This window comes from Sprattus sprattus (assembly GCF_963457725.1).
Source record: "Sprattus sprattus genome assembly, chromosome: 18".
NCBI classification, from domain to species: domain Eukaryota; kingdom Metazoa; phylum Chordata; class Actinopteri; order Clupeiformes; family Clupeidae; genus Sprattus; species Sprattus sprattus.
Window position 1 is genome coordinate 1,852,501 of NC_137916.1, and position 12,500 is coordinate 1,865,000.

General features: G+C 45.0%; 1 protein-coding gene across 5 annotated transcripts in view; it reads left to right on the forward strand.

The window, feature by feature from the left end:
- LOC308379024 (ATP-binding cassette sub-family C member 12-like) overlaps nucleotides 1–12,500 on the forward strand; it is a 45,194-nt gene that overhangs the window by 21,241 nt on the left and 11,453 nt on the right. For 4 of the 5 annotated variants that reach the window (XM_080856067.1, XM_080856069.1, XM_080856068.1 and 1 more), the window contains 9 exons: nucleotides 26–160; nucleotides 1,788–1,881; nucleotides 3,970–4,023; nucleotides 4,374–4,463; nucleotides 4,695–4,798; nucleotides 5,140–5,319; nucleotides 8,990–9,216; nucleotides 9,407–9,544; nucleotides 10,375–10,561. In XM_080856067.1, the coding sequence (XP_080712193.1) occupies nucleotides 26–160; nucleotides 1,788–1,881; nucleotides 3,970–4,023; nucleotides 4,374–4,463; nucleotides 4,695–4,798; nucleotides 5,140–5,319; nucleotides 8,990–9,216; nucleotides 9,407–9,544; nucleotides 10,375–10,561 (1,209 nt within the window). The remainder of the gene's footprint in view (nucleotides 1–25; nucleotides 161–1,787; nucleotides 1,882–3,969; nucleotides 4,024–4,373; nucleotides 4,464–4,694; nucleotides 4,799–5,139; nucleotides 5,320–8,989; nucleotides 9,217–9,406; nucleotides 9,545–10,374; nucleotides 10,562–12,500) is intronic. The other variant, XM_080856071.1, reaches the window with a different exon arrangement.

Consider the following 12,500-nt stretch of genomic DNA (forward strand, 5'->3'; position numbering starts at 1 on the left):
TCCTCCCTCCTCTTCACTGGTGCAGTATCTGGAGTTCTGTGACAACGTGCTCCTTCTTGACAGCGGTGAGGTTAGGGAGGCAGGAACACACAAGTCTCTGATGAAGGCCCAGGGGCGCTATGCACAGCTCATCATCAACTTCCAGCTGGAGCAGACGCATGTACGTCAAACACACACACACACACACCACACTCCCCCTCTCAGTCTAGTACAGTACGTCAGAAACACACACACACACTCCCCGTCTCAGTCTAGCTCAGTACGTCAGAAACACACACACACCACGCTCCCCTTCTCAGTCTAGCTCACTGGATAGAACTCTCTCACTCTCGATAGAACTCTCCCACTCTTGATAGAACTCTCCCACTGTTGATATAACACTCAGGGCCTCATTTACTTACAGGATTGCGCCCATTTCAGGCGTAAAATAACATAAAACATAAAACCGTATTTACGGCGGTGAACTTTAGATTACCACTGCTGGGAGGGTATAAGGGAAAGTGGGTGTTTGATATCATTTAATATAGTCATATACAGAATTGTCCCACCAGCTAGCTGTTTGGCCACGTCATACACAGGTTTTAAACTGTCTTTTTACCCATTGTTCAAGCACACCAGGTACAGTGCTCGCCTTCTGCGTAGGAGTAATGCGTATTTAATCAGGAAAAGAACTTGTACTGGAAGTACACTAAGTAAATTGTAGAGACAGCAGCATATTCATTTCACCTTCCATGTTTTTTTTAACGTTATAGCCTCCGGAGCGCAAACTACCCCCAGTGCCATGGCAACCAAACGTCTGAAAACTTCAGTGTCACCTGTCCACGCTTAAACTCACAAATGTAACCGCCTAGGGCAGCGTTTTTGAAAAGCATGGTTTTCAGTGTTTGAATACGTCGTTTTAAAGTAAGGGGTGTCGTGTATTCCTACCTGTGTGTGATTAACTCATGTTAATATGTGCGAATATGAACTTGTGAACATAAACTTGTTAATATGAAGCTGCACAGGCACCCTGATGGGTAACCATAGCAACCCATAAACTCAATGTTTGCTGAAAAGTTTAATATCCCAAAATCAGCTCACCAATAAAAGACAGTCTTGAATTCAAAGTGATCACAACTTTTAATGGACTGAAGGGCTAAACGGAGAAATATTTATGAGTTTTTTATTTACCTGGGTTAGTTTGCTCTAACCTCGTGAACCAAAAGCTAATCTTCCATGGTGGAACACGCAGGCTCTTTCTTCCCTGTTTTAGCGGAGCGCAAATAACACTTAAGATTAAGCAACGAGGTTCTTGTTTGTTAAATAGGATGCAAAATACCGTGTGGTTTGGCAAAGGCGCTGATTGCGCTGCAGGCACAATGTAACACACCGGTCAAACATACTCGTTGGAATGCGTTGATGCGTCAGGGTTAACGGATCCCCATTCACTTTGGCTCCATTCAGTTCGGCAAAAGGATGACGTCACCCCATTCAAAGTGAATGGGGATCCGTTAACCCTGACGCAGCAACGCATTCCAACGCGTACGTGTGACCTGTGTGTTAGTAAATGAGGCCCTCAGTCTGGGGAAAACACTCTCACTTTGGATAGAACACTTGCACTCACACACACTCCCTCTGCTGGTTGATGCACCTAACACACCTTGAAGACCTTCTCTACCTCTGTTTAAGTCTCTGTGTTTCTGATTGATGAATCTCTGTTTAAGTCTGTGTGTTTCGGATTGATGTATCTCTCTTTAAGTCTGTGTTCTGTTTCTGATTAATGCATCTCTATGATATGATTTTTTAAGGAGGAAAATAAGGAACCGCCGGATGATCCTCAGCCAACTAATGTTCCAGAGCCGCCTGCAGACAAACACACCAACAACGGAGTCAGCAACCCCGGTACCCCACATGTTCCACTGCGGCCTCACTACCTCACAGTTCTGGCAGGAATGAGTAGTTACTCAACACTGTGGAACTGCTGACAGCATTGCAGATCTACTGATGGATGTGTAGAAATGCTGTCAGCAGTTCCACACTAGTCTGTCAGCAGTTCCCAGAAGTGTGTGTAGGTAGGTGTGTGTGTGTGTTGCTCCAGAGGTGTGAATAGGTGTGTGTGTGTTACTCCAGAGGTGTGTGTTACTCCAGAGGTGTGTGTAGGTGTGTTTGTGTGTCTGTGTGTGTTGCTCCAGAGGTGTGTGTAGGTGTGTGCGTGTGTTGCTCCAGAGGTGTGTCTAGGTGTGTGTGTGATGCTCCAGAGGGGTGTGTAGGTGTGTGTGTGATGCTCCAGAGGGGTGTGTAGGTGTGTGTGTGTCATCGTGTCCGTTGTCCGGTAATTGCCGGACTTTGTCTAAGAAAAAATTGAAATGTCCGAAAAGATAACATCTCACCGGTCAAATTGTCTGATTGAAATTTCTTAAAAATCCGGTCCCCCAAGCACAATCGGAATTCGATATTAACCCTAATATTTAGGCCTATAAAGCAAATATGCACTGCACTTATTATGTTTCAAAGGAACAGGCTATCCTGTCGTTATTAAACAACACACATACAGTATGCTGCATTTTAAATAAAGCGCAAACCGTCGTTTTTTTGTAACAAGGGGCGAACTGAGTGAGAAGGATCAAACATGGCCAAGCAGACTAAGCTTTTTCAGAGGCCCAACGCAACTGGTGAGGGTGAACCGTCTGATGAGTGACAGAATTATGACTGAGGCTAAACTTTGTAGATAAGATAAAGGTACCAGGAGATGAATCAAAGGTTCTGAAGGTTTATTCCACGTACAACCTATAGGGAATCAGTTCCGCATCAAAGGAGACAGGGTAACGGATTGGATTTCAATGTACAGTATTACTTTTTATAAGGTCAGCTATGGGAGGTCACAGATCACTGGGGGTGTGTTACAGTTTAGAGTTGGGACAGGGTCAGTGGCGGTTCTACATGGAAATACGCCCCGGGCGAGACCCCCTCCAAGCGCCCCCCCTTTTATTTTATTATATATATATATATATATTTGTGCAATTGTGCACATTTTATCTTTAATTTATTCAGTTATAATAAAACATATATATATATATTTAGTTATAATAATATATATATATTTTATTATAACTAAATAAATTAAAGATAAAATTTGCACAATTGCACAAATCCTTTACAGAGAAGTTTAAATAACACACTTAAGGGAATCAATGGGAATAAACATGCCCTTACTGCCTACATGCTAAATATCTGTCATTAAACGCTATATTAACTTCTTTCAGGGAGGAACAATTAGCTGCTTGGTTACTGCCTAGAATTCTATGCATGCCACACTTCAACTTATTACTGGTAAACTATACTTTGTCTTGTCACGAAAGCAAATGGCAAATGTTCCGTCTTTGAAACTGCCTACAGAAGATATGACCATTCCGTTGGCTAATTACACGGTCCAACGTCAATGATGAACCTAAAACTGAACGTGTAACAGTTTTGTTGCAAAGCACAGTCTTGTGTGTGTTGCTCCAGAGGTGTGTGAAGGTGTGTGTGTGTTGCTCCAGAGGTGTGTGTAGGTGTGTGTGTGCTGCTCCAGAGGTGTGTGAAGGTGTGTGTGTGCTGCTCCAGAGGTGTGTGAAGGTGTGTGTGTGTTGCTCCAGAGGTGTGTGTAGGTGTGTGTGTGCTGCTCCAGAGGTGTGTGAAGGTGTGTGTGTGTTGCTCCAGAGGTGTGTGAAGGTGTGTGTGTGCTGCTCCAGAGGTGTGTGAAGGTGTGTGTGTGCTGCTCCAGAGGTGTGTGAAGGTGTGTGTGTGTTGCTCCAGAGGTGTGTGTGTGTTGCTCCAGAGGTGTGTGTAGGTGTGTGTGTATGTTCTGCTCACGAGGTGTGTGTAGGTGTGTGTGTGTGTGTTGCTCCAGAGGTGTGTGAAGGTGTGTGTGTGTTGCTCCAGAGGTGTGTGTAGGTGTGTGTGTGTTGCTCCAGAGATGTGTGAAGATCACCTGTCTACTCTCCCCCTCAGCCTTTGACATGTCGGATGAAGTGAAGAAAGGAGAAGAGGCTCCTGACAGGACAGGTGAACTTTTAATATCACACAACTACTCTAAGTGCATGTGTAAGAGTGTGAGTGTGTGGGCTTGTTTGTTCGTGTGTGTGTGTGTGTGTGTGTGTGTGTGTGTGTGTGTGTGTGTGTGTGTGTGCGTGTGCGTGTGCGTGTGCGCGTGTGTGTGGGTGTGTGTGTATGCGTGTGTGTGAGTGTTTTAGGAGTGTAATATGCAGATGCACGAGTAGAGGTTAAATACTGAAACATATCTTTGTGTGTGTGTGTGTGTGTGTGTGTGTGTGTTTGTATGTGTGTGTGTGTGTGTGTGTGTGTGTGTGTGTGTGTGTGTGTTTTTGCCTGTGTGTGTGTGTGTGTGTGAGCAGATTCAGACAACCAGCTAGTCAAAGAGGAATTCGCTCAGCAGGGATCAGTGTCACGTAAGACATACCACCAGTACTGCAAAGCTGCAGGAGGTTAGTCTCTCTCTCTCACACACACACACACACACACACACACACACACACACACACACACGCTCACATAGATCGCATGGATACCAAAGGCTAAGTCCTTGCACTTATGTTCTTCAGGTTATCCCTGCTGCTTTTAATTGTGCATGTGTGTGTCCATGTGTGTGTGTGTGTGTGTGTGTCCGTGTGTGTGTGTGGTTCTGTGTGTGTGTCCTTGTGTGTGTGTATCTCCAGGTTATCTCCTACTCTCTTTCGTCATGCTGAGTTTTGTTTTGCTAGTGGGGACGACGGCCTTCAGCAACTGGTGGCTAAGCTACTGGCTGGGACAAGGATCAGGGGTACACACACACAAATGGACACACACACATACACACATCGACACTTACACACACACACACACTCACAAACACACACACACACGTGAACACAAACACACACACACACGTGAACACAAACACATGGACCCACACTCACACATGTAAATACACTCATTGCACCTAGACACACATGGCAGCAGAACTACACATACTCTTTTAAACACACACACACAAACACACACACACACACACACACACACACACACACACACACACACACACACACACACACACACACACACACATGGACAAAGCAGTAGCAGAACTCCTCTAACCTGTGGTATATGTGGATTTTGGTGCAGAACTGCAGCAACTGTACTGTAGAGGGGGACATCTCCCAGAACCCCGACCTCCAGTTTTACCAGCTGGTCTACGGCCTCTCCGTGGTGGCCATGTTCCTCTTCAGCATCATCAAAGGCTACTCCTTCACCAAGGTGACGCTCCACGCCTCCTCCAAACTCCATGACACCATGTTCCACAAGGTAAGACACACAACACACACACACACATACACTAGCACACGTGCACACAAGCACACTAGCATACGCACACACACACACACACACAAACACATACTAGCACCAGTGGTGTAACGTAGTAACGACGGGCCCAGGTGCAAGATATTATGACGGGCGACCCTAGTGAACACAAAAAAAGAAAAGTGTTCCCTACTTCCGCATCTAAAAAAAATCAAAGATGTTTGTTATCGATGTAAGTTGTTTTTAATTAATCAACCTTACATATTTCAGAAGCGATGGGAGTGTACACAATGAGCTAAGTCTTGTTTGACTCTCAGCGGGAATATTTCTTACCGTAAAAATTGTAAATCATTGTTATGATAATAATAATAGCGACCACTATTTACCCAACATTTTTATTTCTTTTCTGTATTGTTTTTGAATGCACTGTTTTAAATTGCTATTGTGACCCTGTTAAGCACCTTGAGACATCTTTGTATGTGAAAGTGTGCTATACAAATAAAATGCATTATTATTTTATTATTATTAACTTGTAGCCTAGTAATCCTGCTCTACCATAATTATGGTTATAGGTTCTAACTTGTCTTGAAATGTATATCTATCACAATAGCCGTAGGTTATCTGTTGCATGGTTACTGACACACTACTGAGGGGGCAGCGATGCTGATCCCAGCTGAACTGCTGAACTGCTGCACTGCGTCTAGTGATGTGGGCTGGCCACTAGTTGATGGGCTCGTTAAAAAGCCATAATAATCTAATTTAGGCAGCTTTGCCGCTTTCTCCTCCTGTTCTTTTTTCTCTTGCCTTTTTATTGTCACATGATCAAATAGAGACTTAACATTGGACAACAACATACATATTACCCGTAATCATCATTGCTAATCACAAAAATACCAAAGAAAATAAGAACTTATTAATTTCATTGACTAGTTTTTTGATAGTTTATAATAGGGCTGCACCTATCGAATATTTTTGCAATCGAGTATTCGATTGAGTATTCCATCGATTAATCGTGTAATCAGATAAAAAGTACTTTTGCGTTTTTAAAAAACAATACCAATAGTGCGTCCTGCAACCAGGTTCAAAGCTCAACAGCTGTGTGTAACCAGAGAGGGAGAAATGAGGAGTGCATGACATGAGATCTTGGTGCATTTTTTGCTCACTTGCTACTACTAAAAATAATCACAAATAATGTACGTTTTAGCTAGCGCTAGTGTTCATATTAGTTAGCAATCATATATCCGCTAGCGTCAACTTTTACGTTACATTGTAGAGGCTCAGCCTGGTGACCTGTTAATGTATTTGCTGGTTCTAGTCTGTTAAAACAACCCCGATAAACAAAGCAGTATTATTTATCTCCCTTTATTGTGCATTCACCAATTTTCATTACATGACGATGCATGTGATCGGACATACTGTATGTGTGTGGTCTGCAATGAGAATGGGGACTAATTAGCACTACACTGAATTACATTAACATGAGTTATTGCTACTCGATAACAATTACACAGCTAATATTACTAGAAACATATAATAGTGGACATTCCACTAGGCAACATGAATCTCATTCATATCTCATCCAGTCGAAATCTTTACAGGAAGAACCCTATCTTTATTACAGCGAATCAACATAAGAACAGAACATAACTAAATCTCTGCTTACCATGCTAATCTCTACTAATAGCATCATGCTCTCGCATGTAGCCCAAATACACGAATCTATCACAGTAGTAACTTCATGAAAACCCTTACTTACGCACAGGTACGCACACAATGCCTCACATACATGTCGAACAATGATGATTTCAGCATTGGAAATGTTTTAGGCACATAGTATGGTCCAGGGCCGGAGTGGGGTCACTTTTCAGCCAGGGAATTTCAGGCCCAGGACCGGCCCACTTTTTCCATGGTAGTGGAAATAGGATAAATGAAGCAACAGTTCAGCTCTTGTTATCCTGTATTTAAAAAAATAATAATACAATGGTTCAACAAATAATGTAAAGGTTAAATAATAATCTACTTAAGCCGAGAAGTTAACAAAAAAATATTCCACTATTCCACAAGGATAGGTTGATAAATTAACAAAAGCAGAAATAAATAACTAAAGCATTTGAAACGTATCCCACTCTTCAACAAAGAGGCATATTGAACGAATGTTTACAGTTCAACTCACAGTACAGTATAGTTACATTGCGAATAGCACTAACAGCATCAGTAACCGCTTAAGCAGTGCACTGGCAGATTCCACTTTATCTATAACTGTGTCGTTGCTTATAGACATGAGGATTTCCTTCTCTGTGCAAATTGCATGGGTATTATATTGTGGTGATTTACGCCTTTACAACACCCACTCCTAAGCAAACAATACATATTGGTTCATCAAGTACTGTCATATACTGCTCTATCTTACTAAATAATAACTTTAATTAATATTGTTAACTCTATTATTCTCTCTGTCCCTTTAGTCATGGCCTCCTCATTGCAAATGTCGGGCTCATCGTTTTTATCAGGAGACTAATCTGTTGCTCAGAAGCTACAAAGAAATATTAAGAGTCATTTTACTGCATACACAGATCAAGTTTGAGATTTGTTATCAATATTTGCACAATATTTGCAAAGTCTATTGATCGCCATATTGAGTGATATGAAAAGGCTTATATTTTAATTAAATGTAATGTTTTGCTTGCGGATAGGTTGACAACGATATTAACCAACGCTACAACGTTAGCCGAATAGTTACATTGCTAATCATTAGGCCTATGTCTCTCTTTGCCAGTTGCCACTTGTGTTTGTCCTCTTGAAAATAAATCGGTAAGCTTGGCACATTTTTTCAACCTGGCTTTTTCAGCCCCTCCTGGCCTCTTCCTTCCATTCATCCTCCCTGACTCGTATCGTTGCGGTAGGGCCGGCCCAGCTATCGGTAGGCTACCTATCTGAGAAAACTTTTTGGAAAAGACGGGCTATGGACCCAACCAACTCTATTTGGGAGGGGAGAACTTCCTCTTATGGTACAAAACATGCAAAGGCTCCGTTGTCAGCATGCGGAACGTGTGTAGCCTACTTTAAGAGAAGATGGACTAACGTGACAAATTTCAAAAAATGAAAATTCTCGACCGGCCCACAAGTGAAGCGGCCCACCGGGAACCCTCCCGATTCTCCCAATTACCCACCCCGGGCCTGGTATGGTCAACTACTTTGCCACTGAACTGAACTTGTCACTATCTACTGAAAACTTCACTGAGCAGACAGCGTTGCTAGGCAACGTCACTATCAACAGAGAGTTTTTCATAGTTAACGTGCGGAAAGGCATTTTACGGCTGGTCTCTTGATTCTCCGCCATCGCGCCACTCTTTGAATGCGCGTGTGTCAATATATTATAAAACAATGATACAGGAGCATGATATAAACTTTATATAGTAGGATAAGCATATGGTTTTGGTTATAAATTGCTACTTATCCCCCAAGCATTAGACATTGCCATTACTCTAAAAAAAGTTCGTCTTTGAGCACAAGCATATGCGAGAGGTGAACATTTGACGTTAAACTGAGGGGGGCCCGTTGAGAGACTGCTGCACCCCCTATAGTTACGCCCCTGACTAGCACACACACACACACAAACAAATAAACACTCACCCAAACCGTCATGATGTCTGACCCAACACGTGTTCTACAGATCCTGTTCAGTCCGATGAGTTTCTTCGACACCACGCCCACGGGCCGCATGGTGAACCGGTTCTCCAAGGACCAGGACGAGGTGGACACGGCCCTGCCCTTCAACATGGAGAACTTCCTTCAGTTCTGCCTCATCGTCACCTTCATCATCGTCACCATCTCCGCAGTCTTCCCCTATATGCTCATCGCCGTGGCCCTGCTCGGACTAGTCTTTGCTCTCATCCTCTAGTTAGTGTCTCACTCTGTGTGTGTGTGTGTGTGTGTGTGATAGTGAAGGTGTGTGTGTGTGTGTGTGTGTGTGTGTGTGTGTGTGTGTGTCTTTAGTTGTGTGTGTATGTGAGTGTGTGTGTATCTGAGCTTCCTTAGAGCTTACAAAGAGCTTACTGTGTGTGTGTGTGTGTGTGTGTGTCTCTCTCAGTATGTTCCAGCGAAGCATCAGAGAGATGAAGCGTCTGGAGAACGTGAGCCGCTCACCGTGGATCTCCCTCACAACCTCAGTCATCCAGGGCCTCAGCACCATACACGCCTACGACAAGAGAGAGCAGTACATCCAGCTGTAAGAACACACACACACACACACACACACACACACACACACACACACACACACACACACACAGCCTCAGCACCATACACGCCTACGACAAGAGAGAGCAGTACATCCAGCTGTAAGAACACACACACACACACACACACACACACACACACACACAGCCTCAGCACCATACACGCCTACGACAAGAGAGAGCAGTACATCCAGCTGTAAGAACACACACACACACACACACACACTCACACACACACACACACACACTCACACAGCCTCAGCACCATACACGCCTACGACAAGAGAGAGCAGTACATCCAGCAGTAAGAACACACACACACACACACACACACACACACACACAGCCTCAGCACCATACACGCCTACGATAAGAGAGAGCAGTACATCCAGCTGTAAGAACACACACACACACACACACACACACACACACACACACACACACACACACACACACACACACAGCCTCAGCACCATACACGCCTACGACAAGAGAGAGCAGTACATCCAGCAGTAAGAACACACACACACACACACACACACACACACACACACACACACACACACACACTCACACAGCCTCAGCACCATACACGCCTACGATAAGAGAGAGCAGTACATCCAGCAGTAAGAACACACACACACACACACACACACACACACACACACGCACACACACACACACACACACACACACACACACACACACACACTCACACAGCCTCAGCACCATACACGCCTACAGAGCAGTACATCCAGCAGTAAGAACACACACACTGACACACACTTAATGTGTTTGTGTGCGTGTGTGTGTGTTATAGATTCAAAGAGATGACGGACACCAACTCCAACCACTTCCTGCTGTTTAACTGCGGGACGCGCTGGCTGTCCTACTGGCTGGACTTCATGTCTGCCTCGATCACCCTGGCGGTGGCGCTGTTCGTGGTGCTCAGCCCAGACACCATCAGCCCCTCTTTGAAGGGCCTGGCCCTCTCCTACACCATACAGGTGAGCACTACACCATACTATTCCATACAGGTGAGCACTACACCATACTACTCCATACAGGTGAGCACTACACCATACAGCTGAGCACTACACCATACTACTCCATACAGGTGAGCACTACACCATACTACACCATACAGGTGAGCACTTCACCATATTACACCGTACAGGTGAGCACTACACCATACTACACCATACAGCTGAGCACTACACCATACTACACCATAGTACAGAGCGCTAAAGCACCTTATGCTGTCTGCTTTAGGGGCTCTACAGTCCTTATGCTGTCTGCTTTGGGGGCTCTACAGTCCTTATGCTGTCTGCTGTCTGCTTTAGGGGCTCTACAGTCCTTATGCTGTCTGCTTTAGGGGTCTACAGTCCTTATGCTGTCTGCTGTCTGCTTTAGGGGCTCTACAGTCCTTATGCTGTCTGCTGTCTGCTTTAGGGGTCTACAGTCCTTATGCTGTCTGCTGTCTGCTTTGGGGGCTCTACAGTCCTTATGCTGTCTGCTGTCTGCTTTAGGGGTCTTCAGTCCTTATGCTGTCTGCTGTCTGCTTTAGGGGTCTTCAGTCCTTATGCTGTCTGCTGTCTGCTTTAGGGGTCTACAGTCCTTATGCTGTCTGCTTTAGGGGCTTTAGAGTCCTTATGATGTCTGCTGTCTGCTTTGGGGGTCTACAGTCCTTATGCTGTCTGCTGTCTGCTTTAGGGGTCTACAGTCCTTATGCTGTCTGCTTTAGGGGCTTTAGAGTCCTTATGATGTCTGCTGTCTGCTTTAGGGGTCTTCAGTCCTTATGCTGTCTGCTGTCTGCTTTAGGGGTCTTCAGTCCTTATGCTGTCTGCTGTCTGCTTTAGGGGTCTACAGTCCTTATGCTGTCTGCTTTAGGGGCTCTACAGTCCTTATGCTGTCTGCTGTCTGCTTTGGGGGTCTACAGTCCTTATGCTGTCTGCTTTAGGGGCTTTAGAGTCCTTATGCTGTCTGCTGTCTGCTTTGGGGGTCTACAGTCCTTATGCTGTCTGCTTTAGGGGCTTTAGAGTCCTTATGCTGTCTGCTGTCTGCTTTAGGGGCTCTTCAGTCCTTATGCTGTCTTCTGTCTGCTGGCTGCTTTAGGGGCTCTACAGTCCTTATGCTGTCTGCTGTCTGCTTTAGGGGTCTACAGTCCTTATGCTGTCTGCTGTCTGCTTTAGGGGTCTTCAGTCCTTATGCTGTCTGCTGTCTGCTTTAGGGGTCTACAGTCCTTATGCTGTCTGCTTTAGGGGTCTACAGTCCTCATGCTGTCTGCTGTCTGCTTTAGGGGCTCTACAGTCCTTATGCTGTCTGCTGTCTGCTTTAGGGGTCTACAGTCCTTATGCTGTCTGCTGTCTGCTTTAGGGGTCTACAGTCCTTATGCTGTCTGCTGTCTGCTTTAGGGGTCTACAGTCCTTATGCTGTCTGCTGTCTGCTTTAGGGGTCTACAGTCCTTATGCTGTCTGCTTTAGGGGCTCTTCAGTCCTTATGCTGTCTGCTTTGGGGGCTCTACAGTCCTTATGCTGTCTGCTTTAGGGGCTTTAGAGTCCTTATGCTGTCTGCTGTCTGCTTTAGGGGCTCTACAGTCCTTATGCTGTCTGCTTTAGGGGCTTTAGAGTCCTTATGCTGTCTGCTTTAGGGGTCTTCAGTCCTTATGCTGTCTGCTGTCTGCTTTAGGGGCTCTACAGTCCTTATGCTGTCTGCTGTCTGCTTTGGGGGCTCTACAGTCCTTATGCTGTCTGCTGTCTGCTTTAGGGGTCTACAGTCCTTATGCTGTCTGCTGTCTGCTTTAGGGGTCTACAGTCCTTATGCTGTCTGCTGTCTGCTTTAGGGGTCTACAGTCCTTATGCTGTCTGCTGTCTGCTTTAGGGGCTCTTCAGTCCTTATGCTGTCTGCTTTAGGGGCGTTAGAGTCCTTATGCTGTCTGCTGTCTGC